This window comes from Notolabrus celidotus, chromosome 9 (genome assembly GCF_009762535.1).
Source record: "Notolabrus celidotus isolate fNotCel1 chromosome 9, fNotCel1.pri, whole genome shotgun sequence".
Lineage (NCBI taxonomy): Eukaryota > Metazoa > Chordata > Actinopteri > Labriformes > Labridae > Notolabrus > Notolabrus celidotus.
The window spans coordinates 32,247,440-32,266,981 of record NC_048280.1 but is presented as its reverse complement, the minus strand read 5'-3'; the positions used below and the strand labels follow the sequence as shown (position 1 = coordinate 32,266,981).

General features: G+C 40.3%; 1 protein-coding gene across 1 annotated transcript in view; it reads left to right on the top strand.

The window, feature by feature from the left end:
* The window catches only part of npdc1b (neural proliferation, differentiation and control, 1b), a 40,075-nt gene extending 21,754 nt beyond the window's left edge, over positions 1–18,321 (top strand). The window contains exons 3-9 of the mRNA XM_034691157.1: positions 3,034–3,123; positions 3,215–3,430; positions 6,710–6,776; positions 8,706–8,787; positions 10,790–10,869; positions 11,015–11,114; positions 12,961–18,321. Of these exons, the coding sequence (XP_034547048.1) occupies positions 3,034–3,123; positions 3,215–3,430; positions 6,710–6,776; positions 8,706–8,787; positions 10,790–10,869; positions 11,015–11,114; positions 12,961–13,032 (707 nt within the window). The 3' untranslated portion in view covers positions 13,033–18,321. The remainder of the gene's footprint in view (positions 1–3,033; positions 3,124–3,214; positions 3,431–6,709; positions 6,777–8,705; positions 8,788–10,789; positions 10,870–11,014; positions 11,115–12,960) is intronic.
* Positions 18,322–19,542: the final 1,221 nt, after the last annotated feature.

Genomic DNA, 19,542 nt, shown 5'->3' with positions numbered 1-19,542 from the left:
TGTTGTCGTACTCTCCTATCTCTTGCTGAAAAGTGATGTAACAAAGAAATTTCCCCTAATGGGGGATCAATATTCTATCTTATCTTATCTTATCTGAATAGTAACAGCCAGCATCAGAGAGATAGAATAGAATAGATCAACTTTACCTATAACAGAGAGAAAGACAGTTATTCAAACATAACTTTGTCTTTCAGGGTTCAAACAGTACTGAGGTGTCCTGATGTTTTCTGTCAGTGAACGTGTGATCAGAGTCATAATGTCTCGTTCACTTCAGAGAGTTTGGATTGTGTCGACCGTCTCGTGGAGGCCAGACAGGCCAACACCTTTTATTCCCCTCAGACAGACAGTTCCGAGAGGGTGGACTCCCCTGTAACACTGACTGACTGACTGACTGACTGACTGACTGACAGTGATCGTGTTTGTCCCTCATTGGACTCTGTCATCCTCTCTCTGTTCCTCCTCCACACTGACACCTCCAGTTTCTCTCTGCTCCTCACAGAGTCTTTCCTCTTTTTCTAAATTTACATTAGAAAAACACAAAATTGACATTTTTTATAAACAAAACATAAAAAAAATTTATAACGTGGAAAAGAAAAACTATTGGTGCCAATTACAATCTTTGATTTTCCACTCATATATTCAGTGTGTTTTTAAATCACTGTAGTATCAGGTGAGCACTAGTTTGTATCCCTGAACGAGCTGAGTCTGAACGTCACCCCTCTCTTCATCAGTGTGTACATCCAACCCTGGAACCTGAATGATTTTTTACATCCACCGTCCCACTGCCCCAAATCCTCAGCAGAGGAAATCTGGATTCATCTAAGCCAGGACTCCATCTTCATCCTGAAATCATCATCGCTCATTTCATGAACATCACAGCTGTCCGAGCCTCAGAGGCTCCACACTGACCCTGTCCGGGTTGTATTTATCTTCATTATCCTCCTCCTCTTCCTCCTCTCTTTCTCTCCTCCCTGTTTCCATAGAGATGCCTCACATTCATCACTCTGAGGAAAACCCGCTCCACCAACCACATCCTCCTCTCTCTCTCTCTCTCTCTCTCTCTCTCTCTCTCTCTCTCTCTCTCTCTCCCTCTCACTGCCATCAGCCCACACTCAGAGGCCGGGCTCAACAGCAGAGCAACAAGCCAACCGCCCACACACACACACACACACACACACACACACACACACACACACACACACACACACACACACACACACACACACACACAAACGAACAAGGCCCACAACCTTCTTAACCCACTCACTCTAAATAGTACTACAATGAATAAAATACACACATTTACACACACATCCCTTCCTCTACATAAACACACACACTGACACATTCATCCTTACACACACAAACACACACACACACACACACACACACACACACACACACACACACACAGCGTCACTGTAACTTCCTCCCACTCATCAGCATGTTGAACTCGTGGCTGTGTGATGTTGCTCTGCAGTGCAGCAAGATCACAGCAGGTGGAGAGACGTGGACAGGTATCAGAACAATCAAGACTGCACTTATTTTTAAGGCCACAAGAGGGCGCTGTTTTCTGTTTTCTTTTAAAGACTGGACCCTTTTAGAGAAAGGAGAGGCTGGAGCCAGTCCCTGCCTATCACAGGGCGAGTTGCAAAGCATTTTAAAGACTTTCATACATTTGAGGAAGTAAAAGTAAAGGAACAGTTTTTTGGTGATTATGATGTGAGATTTGTGTTGTCAGCCTAAGATGGTTTAATATTTGCTTCTTGACTAAACTAGTCTTGGGCAGAGATTTACTCAATGCATGATCCATTTAGATTCACAATCAAGCTCCTGCAAACGTGGACTTAACAGGAAGAGGTGTGTTTTTTAAAGTGGGAGTCCTGACCGCCACCGGGATCACCAAAGGGCTCCTAAGGGGGCTAGAGAAACTTGAAGTGAAGGGCAGGGGGACACATATAAATCAAAAACATTATTTGTGTCTAACATTTTAATAAAGTGTGTGTTTATAGATTATATTAGTTGCTTTGTATGAAAATCTAGGCATCCTTGTCTATGCCAATCTTTTAATAAAAGAAAATAACACACACCAATTTACGTTCCAACCCTCACCTATGGTCACGAGCTGTGGGTCTTGACCGAAAGAACAAGATCGAGAATCAAGAAGCTGTAATGAGCTCTCTTAGCAGGGTGTCTGGGCTCAGCCGTAGAGATAGAGTCAGGAGCTCAGACATCCGGGAGAGACTCAAAGTAGAGCTGCTGCTCCTACGCATCCAGAGGAGCCAGATGAGGTGGTTCGGGCATCTGGTCAGGATGCCTCCCCGATGTCTCCCCAGGGAGTTTTTTTTGGGCATGTCCTTCTCGGAGGAGGCCAGGGGGAAGACCCAGGACATGCTGGCGAGATTATATCTCTCAGCTGGCCTGGGAACGCCTCGTATCCTCCCAGAAGAGCTGGTGGAAGTGGCCGGGGAGAGGAGTGTCTGGGCTTTCCTGCCCAAGCGACCCTGACTCGGATAAGCAGAGGAAGATGGATGGATGGATGGATGGATGGATGGATGGATGGATGGATGGATGGATGGATGGATGGATGGATGGATGGATGGACAACACACCAGAGACTTTATGACAGACTGCTTTCCAAAGAGACATTCAGGAAAATGGGACATATGTTAAGAAGTTGAATGTTTGATTTTTGATATTTGCCATCGTAATGTACAAGCCTGTGGCTAATACTGTATGGGGGTCCTTGGAATGGTAAAGTTTGGAGGAGTCATGTGAGGAGGTAAGATCCGGGCTAGCATGATGCTCTCTCCTCCATCCTCTCTCACTGACAAGTTGATTTGAGCTGGAACAGGCTGCTTTATAACCTATCCTGCAGCCAGCCAGCAGGGGGAGCTCCAAACTTTCTCTTTGGGGAGCTGGCATATCATCCAGCATGTCATTTATTTATTTTAAAGTCATTTGCATGAGTTTCTGTTTCTTTAATGTCTGTGCTGGACTCTGTGTGAGGGTTCTGGTTTTGTGTCCCTGCAGGGAAGGCGAGAACCTACCCAGAGCTGGACGAGGAGATTGACTTCCTCTCTGCCATCATCAGCGAGCAGAGGACAGAGTCCAGGCTGCCAGGTGACTGAAAAGTCCTTTTCTTTAGGCTCTCATGTGTACTCACCACCTCTCCCTAGTGTCTGAATAACTATTTATTCTCTATCTGATCTAGCTCCACCCATCCAGGACGATTCTAAACCTGAATCCAAGCAGCCCAGTGAGCCTGATGTTGCCCAAAACCAATCCACCACAGAGCTGCCTACAACTCAGAGTGACCAGTTCACCGGCGTGCCCGCCACCACCATCACCACACCCACAAACCACACCCCTGCTCTGCTCAGAGACCCCATCATCGTCCCCTACCCCTCCAATGATCACGTCTTCATCAGTAAGTCTCTCAGTTCATCAGCCACTACTTCAATTTCACTCCTGAGCTTCTCTATTAGTAAGTCGAGCTGTCCCAAATGCAGTGACATGAAAACTGTAGCACCCTCAGATAATCTCTGTGTACATGTTCTGCATGAAAAGCAAAGTCTGTAGGAGTGGTGTCAAAGAAACTGGTGATATGACTTGCATGGAAAACGCACTGCCAACTAGCCTTTAGGCAGGGTATTACAGAGACATGCGCACATGCAATGCACAAGTATGTTGCGCTCAGTACATACTACAGCACAGAAGTACAAACCTGGCCTGAGATGCAGACACTTTCCATGTCTGAAGATGGTTACGTGCCGCCTTTGAGCCTGACCACACCTCATTTTAGTCAAGGCAAGTTTATTTATTTATTTTTTTTATACTTTATTTTTTTGAACAGGCATAGTTAGACAGCACAGCTCAGTGAAACAGAAACAATAGGTCATCTATACATCTTAGTTATAATAGTGGAAATACAGTCAGTTCATACAGTAATGGCTTATTAATCCCTCAATGCTACATACACAGTCCATTTTTCCCAGTAATGCAAACATTTTTCTGTTCTAAGGTTTAGTGAGTAGGTCATTCTTTCCATATGTTCAATACTAGACACGATTTCTATCCATTCAGTCTCTGTTGGAGGATTGGGTTGCAGCTACTTTCATGTCACAGCCTTTTTGCTGGCTGCTAATAAAATCTTTATCAAGTATTTATCCTTAACTGAGAGGTGGGCTGCGATGTTACCTAGATAAATTGTTGAAAATGAGCAGTCAATCCCTGCTCCAAAAATGTTTTGTAATGCCTAATTACTCCTCACCAATATGACTTGATTTTTGGGCAATTCCAAAATATGTGAAAGTGGTCTGCCAGCTGTTCTCCACACTTCCTCCAACACAGACCGTTTCCAAAGATATCAACAAGGTCAGAGTCAGATTTCTCTAAAGGTTTAACCTCCTTATTGAAATAAGCTCTAATTTGCAGGTACCGGAAGAAGTCAACTTTTTCTAGTCCATATAAATCAGATATTTTTTTAAAGCTGTCCAGCTGACCGTTAGAGGATATTGAGCAGTAAGAGGTAATACCAGCCTTATACCAATGTTTAAACCTCCTGTCAGTCATTGCTGGTTTAAAGTCTGGGTCAAAAGCAATCCATCTTAGCTGTCTAGTTTGTCTCTGAAATAGTGCTTATCTACATTCTTTAAACCAGGTTCTTAGAGACACCTTTGCCCATTGATTTAAAGAGTCAAAATGCTTCTCAAACTGTTTTTTATTGCCCAGTATGGATTGCAGTGGGATATCTAACTGTGATATTTCCAGGTCTTTCAAGGCAAGTTTATTTCTACAGGACTTTTCTGCAACAGATGAAACACATCGAAAGAGGATATTTAAAAATCACCAGAAAACAAACCAAAGGAATAAATACCAACAGCAAAAACAGAAAGTTCAAATGTGATAAGAAAGTTTTAAGGTAAAGCATCACACTTACAGTCTTGTTTTTAATTAAAATACAAATTTAAATAATGTGTTGAAATTATCTCATTAAAGGGAGCTGTGGTGATTCTGCACCCTGGATTTATAAACCAGCAGCAGTATTTAAACTCTATTCTCTGACAGACAGGGTGCCAGTGTAAAGACCTCAGACCTGGACTGATGTGGTCCACTGTCTTGGTTCAGTGAGGACTCAAGCAGCAGCGTTCTGAATTAGATGTCTGACTCTTTCTTTGGGGAGACCTGTGAAGACTGTGTTTCAATCATCAAGTGGACTGAAGTTGGACCAGTTATTTCCAGGTCTTGGGAAAACATCAGTCCTTGATATGTTCTTAAAGGGATAGTATGTGACTCTGTAACTGTATTCAGGTTTTTTTTTTTTATTTAGGTCTGAGTTCATGACTACTCTCAGGTTCCTGGCTCGGTCAGTGGTTTTTAACAGTAACGCCTGACACTACTCACTAACTTTTAATCTCTCCTCTTTGGGTCCAAAAACGAGTACCTCAATTTATCTCTGTTTTACTGGAGGAAATGAACACAGGTTCAGTCATTGATTTGCTCAGTACATCTACACCTGATTACACTGTAATGTATAGCTGTGTGTCGTCTGCATAGTAATGGTAGCTTATGTTGTTGTTTTCTATAACCTGAGCCGGTAGAAGCATAAAGATGTTAAACAGAAGAGGCCCCAGGATGGAGCCTTGGGGGACTCCACATGTAATTGTGTCTGCTAAGATGTAAAGTTAGCTACAGACACATCAAGTAGTTTCTATCCTTTGAGATACATTGTGACAGAAAGTTCAACCCAATTTTCCAACATAACAAACATGCCCAAGGGTGCTGCATTGGGGGAAATTCATTTGTTTTTTACAAGGGGCGTAAAAGGGCGTAAAAGTGTCGACTGCGTGGGTTGAAAAATAACGATGACACATGCTGCACGCTGAGATGTGTCAACCCAGTTGTATGATAGAGTTTTTAATCTAACTATAAAGGAGCTAATTCAGTTTCTGATTTAAAGATAGTTCAAGAATGACCAAACTGAAGGTTCAAAGTATCAGCAGTTGTAAATGAGTTGTTTACACTGTTATTTCATTAATAACCTAAGAGACGACTCTGCAATGTCCAATATGGTTTTCAGAATGTTCTTTGATTTTGGCATTTCCCTCTTAAGTTTGGACTGTGATAAGTTAATTATGCCACCCACATAAACGCACAGACACAGCCATTGTAAGACCTTGGTTCCCTGTGGGTGTTTTCCATAAGCAGCACTTTTTGGAAAAAACATCCTGGGAAATACCAGGATCTAATTTCCCTGCAAGGCCAAGAGCCCTTAACACAAACAAGAGTCATTTTTAATCATGGAAATAAAAAGCCATGGATGACTCAAAGGTTTAAAAGAGATCCATCATGACTGGAGAACATTTACAGTTCAGTTTTATTAACAATCTTTCTAACAGTGTCAGCACCGCATGCTCTGGAAAATCTTGGGACTGACCTCAGATTAACATCGGTGTTGAGTTGAACAGAACTTGGAGGTTTCAGTTGATTAGTCTTGCCGCGCTACATTTCTGCCATCAATGCTTTTACTTGTTGACACTGCAGGATGTGACCGAGGAGCAAAACGGACTCCTGGTTATTTTCAGCAGCCCCTCTCTCTGCCTCAGACACTCTCCAGACTTTCATTCAGGAAACATGTCTTCCTCTGTCATCTATAGATCTGCACAGTACTCTCTCCCACTGACTGTCTGTATGTATTTCTTTTCAGTCATGAGCAGCGTCTTCATCATGGCCGGTTCGATGGCTCTGATCGTCGCAGGGGCATGTTGGGTCAGGTAAGAAAGAAATTCAACCTATTTTGGCATGACTGCATAACATGTCATCTCCCTACTTTTCAGCGTTTGATGATAAAGTCTGCTCATGTTCTTTTCTGTCTAGAAAACTTGAGGTGTTTAAGTTCTGAAATACAGAATCAGTCCCTGAATCGGTTTTATAGGCAAGGTATATGTTCATACGGGGGTCAGGATGTTAGTATAGCAAGTGTTCTGGTTTCTGATTGTAACAGACAATCAGGTGTCAGCAGGCTTTGGTGTCTAAATGAAAAAGAGTCTGTATGGAGAGCAAAAACAGGAGGAACACAATCCAGTGTGTTGACATCCAGTCTCCCATGGTTGGTAATCTAAGGAGGATTTCTTTCTCTCTGTAAACAGATATCTGCATGAAGAGCAGCTAACAATCTGTTCTAGATCAAACATTTACACTGAGACACTAATCTGCTCGATGCTGTGTCACTAAGACAATCAGCGTTTAGATTTCCTGACTTCCTGGAATAAATCAGAAATAATGGATCCCACCTCCATTCAACAAACAAACAAACATTTGGAAAGTTGTTTTCTTCTCCTCTTGAGGACAGACCTGAAAAGCTTGACTTCTGACTTTTGACTAACCTGCATCATGATGTTGTTGTTTCAGCAAACTTAAGACCCGTTAATTACAAGAACATCAGTTTCTGATGCAGGTTCATACCACTGAAGTAAGCCAGAGTAAAGCCTCTGTGGAACTCACTATTTACAGTGAGACTGAAACTCACCACAAACAGAGGTCGCAAATCATTGTGTACACCAGAACGCCTAAAAGTTGACCACAGCTAGAGATTCCAAAGATGATAGTGATGATGGGTTCTTGGATTTATATACAAGGAATATGTTTCTGATTTTACATTGCTCTCAGTATACATACACAGAAACAAACATACACTTGGAGCAAGGATAATAAAGGAAAACTATTGAACTACCTATTACATTGATGAAATTGATTAAAACTATACATAACTTAAATAGGATGAGTGTCATGAGTGTCAGTTGTTAATATAACATTTAGAGAGGGTTAATTGATGATCAAAATTCAGATCATGTCCGCCGTTTCATTACTTAAACCTCCAATATTTTCAGTGTTGTGTCAGTGTAGAAAATACTGTTGTTCATATTAGTTTTCCAAAGCTGGCACTGATCAGAATCCACTTCCTCAGCATTAATTCATCATTTAAAGCAGGCCTTTGCTAACTATCTGTGCCATATCCACTTTGTTTTGAAACCTGTATGTACCTGAGCAAAGATTATACAAGTCACTAAAGAGAAGTTGATGATTTACATCATTCCATATGTGTCATGAACCTGAGCACAGGAAGGCAGACACAAATGCACACACCAGACCAGAGTTCCAAAAGGCAAAGGGTTTAATCAAAATCCAGGCAGAGTCGGTACACAGGAAGGCAGTCAGATCAGGCCGAGGTAACAGACAGACGTGAGGCAAAAGGTGAGGTCGAAAAAGGCAGGCGGAGATCAAAACCGGCTAGACTATGTCATGTATTGATGAAGATAGAATGCTGGGACGAAGACTATGAGGTACAACAAACTGGTGACGAGACAGGGAGAAACACGAGGTTAAATACAAGAGGTAATGAGGGTGATGGGAAACAGGGAGCAGGTGTGACCAGACAGGAACACAACTGAAACGGAGACAAGGGTTGGTGATTTCAAAATAAAACAGGGAAGACAAGACATGAAGGTGTAAAATAAAGGAAACTTGACAGACATGACAATACGATGGCAGAACCATCTCCACGTTAAAGTTTCAGAGTGATGACTCCTTTTGAAATGTCTCCCAGCACCATCTACGGGTGTATACTACAAGACAAAACGTCCTTTGATGCTGTTTCACATGTTATCTGTTCCGTCTGATGAACCTCTCTGTTTTTGTTCCAGATTGCAGAAAAGTGTGACTCTGACTCAGAAGGTGGATTACCCGGTATACGGACTGATGAGACCCCAAACCTTTGACAATATGGTGAGCAGATAATCTCTATGAGTTACACTGAGAACCTGTGCAGGTGGAGGAAATGGCAGGTTACAGAGCAGACTAATCATATTGAAAGTTTGTTCTAATATTTATGTCAATGTAGTTTTCCAAACACTGCTGAAAATGATTCAAATCTTCATTTATCAAGATTTCTTTAAGTGTTGTATTCTTCAGTTTTGATGACCATGTATGAAGTGAATTATCACATCGACACTCTAAATGCAGGCTGCTCTTTTCCTGCAGTATCAGTAAATAACCCACAGTTTGTTCACATGCTCACAATGTTAACTTTAAAGCTGATGCCCCCAAGTGGCCAAATGAATTAATGCAAATCTTAGTTACATTTGTAATACATTTCATTTTAGGTCAATTTTAGAAATCTTTTTTTTTTGTGTGAAATACATAAAAAAAACTTAATCTTAAACATTTGAATAGTTTATTGTTACGTACTCATGAAATAATCATGTAAGATTACATCAGGAGAGGAGGGTGAACTTTGTTGTATTTCATTCAGCAGGCTAGATGTAGTTCACACTGATGTCTGGTTCCAAACTCTCCTGACTGCTTTAAAATATGTATTAAAAAAACTGTAATATCCTAACTTATTCTGATTCTCACTACCACTGAAATGAAGTATTTATAATCTTAAACTTGTTTTTCAGCTCCTTCATAAATGTTCATTCTGTTCTCTTCATGTCATCATTACCTTATCTAAAATTAAAACGTATACAGAAGAATCTGTGTTGAATTCAAACTCAAGTTGCATTGAATGAGACTCAAACAGGCCGTGTGTTGCAACGCATACCCGGCAGGAAGAAAGAAAGAAATGTAGAGAATGTCTGTGACGTAGAGCTGGGCGATATTAAAAAAGATGTTATCACGATGACATGTTATATCAGTCCATATTGATGATTATCACAATAAATATCATATCATTATTTCATTTAAATTTAAAGGCAGATTTTTCGTCCTGAGTGAAAGTTGAAGACGGTTTGTTAGCTTGTATCTGGATTTAGTTTTCTGATAAGCTTCTTGAATCCCTCATTTCTGACGGTGCTAACAGGAAGCAGGTCTTTTGTGTAAGATGAGATTTTTGTGGTTTTAATTTGTAGATTCTTATTTTTTCTCAGGTTGACTTTATTGGATTTAAATTTACAACAAAGATATAGTAAACTGTATTCTGTGTATCAGTTTATAGAGTATTGTTTTAAGTTTTGCTCTCCCCTTTAAGATTACTAAAAGTCAGGGGCACAGTGCAGTGAAGGCATCAGAGTTATTCAGTGTTCAGTTCTACTACGGTCGCGTGGACATTAAACATTTTAGAAATGCACAGCAGAAGTTGTCTCTGTGCTCTTCTTTTACCCACATCCTGTAAGTACATTTAATGAAGTGTATTAATTTATTAGTTAACTCAGAGTCGACACAGTGTCAGACTAACGACTCTGCTTTGAGCTGGCAGATTTTACGTTTCCTTCCATGTCGCTGTCACTCGTTTCAGCTGTTTACATTCCGCTCCAAATGTCTTTAAGACCCACCTACCTCTCATCCTGCGACTTGATTGGCTGTTCAATGCCTTTTTTCTTCTGTCTAATGTTGGGTGGCAACTAGCGTTTGAGGCACATTAGCGCCCCCTCCCTTCCCAGTGGTTGGTGGGTGAAATTACAGGTTTAAATATATCACATTTTTATCAAACATTTGTTTTATTTATATATAGAAAAATTATATCACGATAATTAGCGTTATCAAATTGTCGCCCAGCCCTACTGTGATGCATGTATTACTGCAAACATGCGCCTCAATGAACCCTGTTCTAAGGTTTATAATACAGTCACCTTAGTCGACCCCGAAAAGAGCAAACATGGCAGTTCTCTGAGCAGCTTGTGCAGAGTGGACGCATTCTGCTAGAGTGAATGTCATCTGAATAATGTGGCCGGATGTGGATGCTTACCTCTGAGGTTCTTATGCTCCTCTGCCCCTCGGTGTGTTGCAGCCCGGGGACAAGAAGCTGGCCCACAGCGCTCAGATGTACCACTACCAGCACCAGAAGCAGCAGATGCTCTCCTTGGAGAAGTGAGTCATGGTTTGACATACTCATCTTTTTTAAGGGCACGTGTTTATCCTGTCCTTCACTGCCCTCTCAGCCTCTTCAAATGTCTAGCTATCCTTTTAACATTGACTCTGTGTGTCTGTGTGTCTGTGTGTGTGACGTCTGCAGACAAAGGGACGAGGTCAAAGTTCCTGACTCTGGAGCATCGACAGACGAGGAGAATGACGAGGGAGATTTCACCGTGTATGAGTGTCCCGGGCTGGCACCAGTGAGTAAAACCTGCACTACCTGAACTTTTATAGACTGACTTAAACCTACACTGTTGACGTATCATCAGGTCAGCAACCTCGTCTACAGTACTGACTCAGTACGGTTAGGAGGAAAGCTAATAAGACTTTTTGAACATCTAATTTAAATCATATATGCACAGCTATGATAAGTATACTAACGAACCACAAAGACACACTCAGACACATTATATCAAATCATCCATGGAAAGGAGTCCGGCACATTGACACTGTGGCAAAAAACATTTCTGTTAGCGCTCTAAAACATTAAGATTAACAATAAGCTGGAGAGAGCGTCTCAAAGCTGCTGATCTCTACAAAGTCACTGAAACCAGAAGAGGTAGAGATTACAGCAACAATGTTAAAAAATGAGACATTTGACACATTTATGTTTAAAGGTGAGTCAATGTCAAAGAGAAGAAGGAGAGCTGAATGAGGACAGAAATGTCAACATCAGGATTCCTGCAGAAGTCCTGTTCACCTCGGCTAACGTTACCTTCAATGGAAATGTGCACTTTAATGTAGATTACAACAAATAAACAGGATCATGTTGGATCTGGACCCTGAATTAAAATGTTCAGTTTGGTGTTAATTTGTCCTGCAAGGAGGCTGATGAGAATCCATAGAAATGTTAAAGACCTCAGAATCAGAGGGACTATTTCTTTAGCTGTATACTCAGCTTGTTTGTAGTTCTGCTCGGTGGTGTGGTTCTAGAGGAGTAACCACTTCAGGTTGATCCAGACCCCACATCTTCACATCGGGGTCTTGCTCCTCCTGTTGGGATTCTAATCCCCATAACCACCTGTTCATTAAACATTAACCTGCTCACTACTCGGGTACCAAACAATGACATTTAAGTTGTTTTAAATCTATTATTAAACATTCATTTCTATTCCTCATAGTTTCCTGGATACAGCTGTTCGTGTAACAAACTGGTTTTAGTTGATAGACATTTTTAAAGTTTATTTTATTAATTTAATTGTATAATAATTATGACCATATTTTATTCTGAACATGTTGGTTTGGATAATTCTCTGTGAAAAAAATACAAAAACCTGCAACACCTCGTCAATAACGCCTGAAATAGCCTGAAACCTTTCAACAGGTGTGTTCTTAAAAATGTTGATACTGCACTACCAGTCAAAAGTTTGGACACACCTTCCCATTCAATGGTTTTTATTTATTTTAATTATTTTCAACATTGTAGATTAATACTAAAGACATCAAAACTATGAAATAATCTGGTTTTGCCATAATCTGGATTACAACAGTAGTCAAATAGGACTATCCATTGTGTACCAACCCTACCTCTGAACAACACAATTGATGGTCTCAAACACATTAAGAAAGCAAGTAATTCTACAAATGAACTCTTGACAAGGCTCATGTTAATTAGAAACTATTCCAGGAGACCACTTCATGAAGCAGACTGAGAGAATACCAAGAGTGTGCAAAGCTGTCATGAAGGAAAAAGGGGGCTACTTTACAGAATCTAAAATCTAAAACATATTCTGCTTTGTTTAACATTTTTTTTTAAATTAAATAATTCCATATATGTTCTTTCATAGTTTTGAAGTCTTTAGTATCAATCTACAGTGTTTCAAATAATTAGAATAAATACAAACCTTTGAGTGAGAAGGTGTTTCCAAACTTTTGACTGGTAGTGTATAGTCAGCATATTTTCCATGCTTTGGGTGTTGTTGAGTGCACTGTAGACCCACACCTTAAACACACACAGGAGACAGTTATAACTGAAGCACAGAACAGATTTTTCTCTCTGATGGTGATTGTTTGTTACCCAGAGTTTCTTTCTCTCTCTTTCTGCAGACGGGGGAAATGGAGGTGAAGAACCCGCTGTTTGACGACTCCACCCTTTACTTTCAGAGGTTCTCAAAGTAAACCCGGACACTGAGATGTTTCCCACTCCAAATGCAGCACCTGTGTGTAACAAAAGCTGAATTTACACACATTACACACACTGTACACGTACGATCCTGTGCTCAGTGTACGGCCTTTGAAATGGACAAGATGAAGAGTGTGAGGTTCATGTGAGGAGGAGGAGGAGGAGGAGGAGGAGGAGGAGGAGGAGGAGGAGGAGGAGGAGGAGGAGGAGGAGGTGGACGTCTGAAGGCTGGTTTGAAGAACGACTGAATCTGGGACCAGTGTCTCCCTTTCTTCTGCCACATACTATCCTTTTTAGTTTCACCAGTCTTTTTCTATTTTTAAGCCTCACTCTTTTATTTTTCTATTTCTGTTCATACTCTAAAGGACTTCTGTCAGGTAACACACTCTCCATCACTCAGAAACAGGAAGTTAAGCTCAAAGTATGTACATCACTGATAGATCACCATGAATATCCACTTTCCTCTCTCAGTAAATCCTCTTTCATTTGCTGCAGCTTCAAGTATTTTTAACAGATATATGATTTTAAAATCTCCTGACCTCCATGCAGCACCGTGCTCTTTATCAGTATGTTATGTAGCCTTTGTGTTTTCTCAGTCTCGTTCCTCTATGCATGAATTGATGATGCTGTGTTATGAAGCCTGAGAGTCAATATGCATTTACATTTCGTACAAGTTTCTTGTGCAAACTTGCTATGATTACATATATGACTATATATAAGTTAGATGATTTCAAAGGAATTTGAAACGTCTCTACGCCTCTGAACCAGAGCGAGTCTCTCCTGTATATACATGATCTGACTAACATGCCTTGTCCCCATGGTGTGTGAGGTGTAAATAGCTGCTGACGTGTTGTACAGGACAGAGATGTTACCTCTCACTCAGTGTGTTTGTCAGTGAGTGCTGTGTCACATATTCTACAGTTCTATGTTTCTTTATTGTAAATTATATATCTGCAGGGTTCCTACACGTGTGGAAAAGACAGGAAATGTCTCCTAAAGAAGTCACATCCAGGTTAATCACACATTTGATCACTGTATTTGTAATTGTGCAGAACGTTTTTAATTGAAATGTAAAAGGGGGAAAGCAGAGAGTATCTATGCAGCATCTTGACTTTTATATCAACATTACCAGGAAAGTTTCAATCCTGCAAATCTTTAAAGGTTCCATATAATGAAATATACATTAGCCTAGCGACCCTGAGAATGTGAGAGCAAACTGCATTATCTCTGTAGCCCATTTACAAGGTCTTCTTTAGATGAGAATGGCCCCATCAAAATCAGAAAAGTCTGTCTTTCACATTTAAAAAGAAACCTGCGTTCATACGACAAGGTTGTGAAATGATCTGCGTGCACACAGATCTGTAAAAAAAGACTGAAAAAGCTTGAGTCTGCATGCCAGGCGAGCAGCTGGCTGTGTACGGAGACACCACTGAAGAACACTATGTACCTGTGCACAGAGGCGTTCTTCAACAGTGCAGTGAGAACAGTGTTTGACTGGGAGTGAGATACACATGGGGCTGTAAATTCACCGTTATTACAGGTTCGGTATATTACCAATTTACACAGTGATATAAGGGGTGACGTTTTCAAAAGATTTCACTATGGAACCAGGTTTTAAAGGTTCCGTTTTCAGCGCCCCACATGCTGTTTCCCTGTGAAAGAACGGCCAAAGAGCAACAACAGTTTATCATTTTCTATTTGATACGTCTCTAAGAGGCGATTTGATTTGGCTCCAGTGATGATGTAAAGAATGGAGTGGATTGCATAGGCATGCATGAAAACCACTCCCATTCCTCTGTTTCCTCCTGCGCTATTGTCCCTATCCACTGACCACACACAGTCACACAAAAGGCAAGAATGCAGAAACAACACTCAAATTTTAACATACTGGTCAAAGACATGCCGTTGCAACACTTTAACAGTTGCTTCCTCCTGTTTGGATCCAGATTCTGGATCTTATGTGTTGTGGATTGGAAAAGCTTGCCATGTTGTCTTGGTGTTTTTCCGCCTCTGCATCTGTCTGCATGGATGTGGTCAGAAACTGAAAGCCTGCAGATCCTGCACAAGGGAGTCATTTATGTTTTTTGCATCTGATCTCAAAATCTGTCTGCAAGACTAGATAGATATGGATGCATGTTGTAAATGGCTAAAAAATACCATTTTATGGAACCTTTAACTTAAAAAGTTGACCAAAATAAAAAATTTGTAGGTATAAACTTTATCAGATCAAGATGTTGTCAAGGCCAAAAACTCAAAGTGATGGCATAGATATTTTAACGACATGTTATTTTGCCAAACAATTCATTTAAAAATATATAATCAAGAAAAAAGATACCTAAAATATTGTAAGGTACTGTACCACACAGGACACTCCATAGAATCATATAAATATCTAAGACTGTTAATCATTGTTCAATTTTTAACATGGTCATATATTTTCACGATGAAGCAAAAAATTTAAAAATGAAAATAGCTGTTACAAACTGATTCCTAGACTGTTTACAAAGTGGAACTAGCAGAGGGGCGGGCTTCAAAAACTCATCAGTGTTTAGATTTCTTTATCAGTCCCTCCTCCATTCAACAGACAAACCTTTGAAAGTAGTCGTCTTCTCGTCTTGAGGACAGACCTGACAAAACTCGTCTTTTACTTTTGACTGATCTGCATCATGATGTAGTTAATTCAGCAAATTTAAGACATGTTAATCACAAGAACATCAGTTTCTGTTTCAGGTTCATACGGCTGAAGTAATCCTGAATGAGGTATCGGTTCACACACTGTTGAACTGAGACCTGTCTGTAATTGAAACAGATGAACAGGCGCTGGATATAGTAGACCAACAAATGGCAGCATTCATGTTGCAGATGTTAACGAAGCAAAGAAAAGGAGCTCTTGTCTAGGAGTCGCTTTTGTTACTGCTGGAATCACAGCAATCACTGGAAAGTTTGCACCCGCAGAGGCATGTATCACCTCTTGATGGAGAATATTCCCGAGTGGCATCAGAGATTGGCTTTTGATTGACACTGTGTTTCTACAACAAACTTTTAAACCAGGATAGAGGCAAAGCATTGTGTGTGCACTCCTGTTCATGGTCACAAGGCTTCTAAAAAACAGAGTCCAAAAATAGTAAATAATAACCAAGGGCCACATCATGTGGTGGAAAACTCTTTAATTTGGAAAAAGCCAAAATATAACAGTGATGAGGTGTTACGTCAATGAAATTGTTAAAGAGTTAAGTCTTAATTTTAAAGGACTAGATTAAAAAAATCATATCATTATGAGAACAAATCTGTAATTTTTATATAAAATAAATCTGAATTTATTCAGAAAATACTGTAATTTTAGTCTGTTGTTAGGCTTCATGTATTTCAACAGGAATATCAGGGCAGCAGTGAGTCACTTGAGCTGAAACAATACTATGAGTTGATTCATAAGAACAGTAATCTCATCATATTAACATTTTTCAAAAAATTAAAACTTAATTCTCTTTATATAAGGATTATTGGGGGCGATGGTTTGGCTTAGTTGTTGACTTGCGTACTCCATGTACAGCTGCTATAGCCCTCGAAAGAAGGCAGCCCGGGTTTGACTTTGCCAAATTCCAGTCCCCACTCCAGTTAATGTCTGCTGCCATAACACTATAAAGCTCTACTACCTGGATGTAAACAAGCACAGATAACAGATGTCCTCTCGTAGTGCAGCGTGGTTTGTCAGTATGTTGATCTAGTAAATGGAGATAAAGTTGTATGTAGGCTGTGTCTGGTTAAACTGATATTTAACCACTCCACCAGAGCAATGAGGAATCAGCACAGGCATGAGGACGTTAACCTGTGAGGAGGACTGGAAGCTGGTGGTGCTAGCTCTGCAAGTGTTAGCCACACTCAGCAAATCAATTCAACATCATTTAACTGCAGACTCAATGATCCTGTGTTTAGCTGTTTGCTAAAATCGGTCAGTTTTTATTTTTTTCTGAAGGTTTTTTTAACTTTAGACAGGTGGGTTAGTGTGACATTCACAAATTTGCATTTATGTGACTCTTTAAGACATCACAACGGGGGATGGTCAAAATGTCAAAATTAAGGCTTCAGTCAAACAGTCCACAAACATAAAATAAGTGATGCCGTGGTGGATGTATCCATTTATTTTCCTCAATCCGATGGCAGATTTTACAAAAAAGAACATTTGATAAAATTAAATATTTTTTTATTTTACCATTTAATTGCGTCGCCATTATAAGGCAGAGTTTGGACTATGCTGTATAATTAATGATAACAGAGGAACTTAGTTTTTTCAAACCTTTGATGCACATTAAAATGATATTCATAAATAAACAGGGTTTATCCTTAGTATCATGGTGGCAGATAAATATTTCTAATGCTCAATTATATTTTTTTCATTTGGATTTTGTTGTATGTTGTACTGTTGTAACACCCCACACGACTAACAGAAGTAATACAAGAAACACAAACTCTTTATGTTGAAGGATTAATGTTAAAGGATACTCTCTGCTTTCTCCTTTACTGAAGCTGCTATCTCCCCTGGTCTAAATATTGGACGTGAACAAACCCTCACTCTGTCAAACTGCAGCGTTGCATAGATCACACACATTATATTACACACGCAGGATGATTCTCAGCTCCTCTGACGGATGTTTGTGACAGGAACCCTGGATGTAACTGTGGCCTCTCGCTGTCGTCTCTCAGGAAAGCCGCTCCGTGTGGCTCCTCTCTCTCTCTTCAGCCCGCCCCGCTCTCTCTGCCTCTCGCTCGCCCACAGTGGAGGAGCACGATAAACTGTACTTGACCTGCACACATAATACACACACACACACACACACACACACACACACACACACACACACACACACACACACACACACACACACACACACACATCGATGAGTGTCTACATGTAAAAAAGAAACACCAGGGAGTATTAACACTGGAGGTGTTTAACTGTGTTGTAAAGACTGTTTGAATCAAACTCACTGAGCTCAAAGAACAAAGCGTCGGAGGACAGAGAGATTTACAGAGAACATAGCTCTCATACTGTTTGCCTTTTTTAATGTCACATATCTCTGCTTCTCTTCACCCGAGCTGAGAGCTGAACACAAACCAAGCAGGTTGTCTTGTTGAAGGAACTCTAAAACAACTACCTAGACTAGCTCTCTTTGATACAGACTGTTTTCAGACTATATGATGACTTCTTTATCGCCCTGTTTAGCATGCATGAGGATACACCAGAGCTGAAATGAAGGAAATAAATATTTATATAACCTGAAGTGAAACATGCTGTGTGCTGAAGTCTCTTTTTTTCATAAAGTAATCACTCTTCATGTTTTTAAAAGGTCTGTTTTTTTAAATGGGACTGATCCCCAAACACAGTTTCCCCTGAGACAACTACACACACTTGTCATGTGAGCAAGCATATTACATTATCCCTTACTTAGCATTCAGCCACTCCCTAGAAGTGGCAGGATTGCCTTACCTTTTAAAATCTTATACAACCTCAATTCCAAAAAAAGTGTAGACATTGTGTAAAATGTTCATTAAAAAGATTTTGATGCTTTTCAAATGATTTAAAGTCTATATGTTTACATTTAAAATTTGAAAATGATGTCCATCCATCAATCCTCCTCTTAGCCCAGACACTCCTCTCCCCGGCCACTTCCACCAGCTCTTCTGGGAGGACACACAGGCGTTCCCAGGCCAGCTGAGAGATATAATCTCGCCAGTTTGTCTCGGGTTTTTCCCAGATCCGTGTGTCAATCTCTCGCTCCCTTTTGAGCTTTACCTGGACTCTCTACTCGTTCACAGCTTTAATTACATTTATTTCTGACATGTCAGTTTTCTACAGCTGATCCTGTTGCAGTACCGTCATCAACAATATAAAGCACAACTGATCCTTAAAACCAGAGTTGTCTTTGAACGCCTCTGATACACCTCTGTGATCCTGAGGTGACTCTATTATCATCAAACAGATGCATGAGACACATAATAATGTTTCACATCATATTACAACAGTTTTCTCTCATGACTGTTTGTGTTACAGCTTTATATTAAAGTCTCAGGTTGCTTTGGTTGATTTGGCCCTGATGCTTCTTCTTAATGTTTGATAGGAGGTGCTAAATAATCCTCTGATACACTGATTGTCTGTTGTTTTGTGTTAATGGTTCTTTGATGTTTGTTCTTTCAGCACATCTCCACATTTTGTTTTGCAGATTGGTTCTCCTCCAGTAGATGTGCTTTACAGAGTATTACTTGTTGTACTGTCAGTTTTGACTTGTTCCATCCACTCCGTATTTCATTTCCATTTACTGTTGACTAAGCCGGATTACGGGAATTTCCCTCACATCACAGAGAGGAAGAGAAACTGAGGCAAGTAAAATGACAAAGAATTAGTGGATTTCATCATCTACAGTTTATGATATCATGAAGAGATTCACATAATCTGGAGACATCTCTGTACAAAAGGGACAAGGACCAAACCAAGACTGGATGGACCTGAT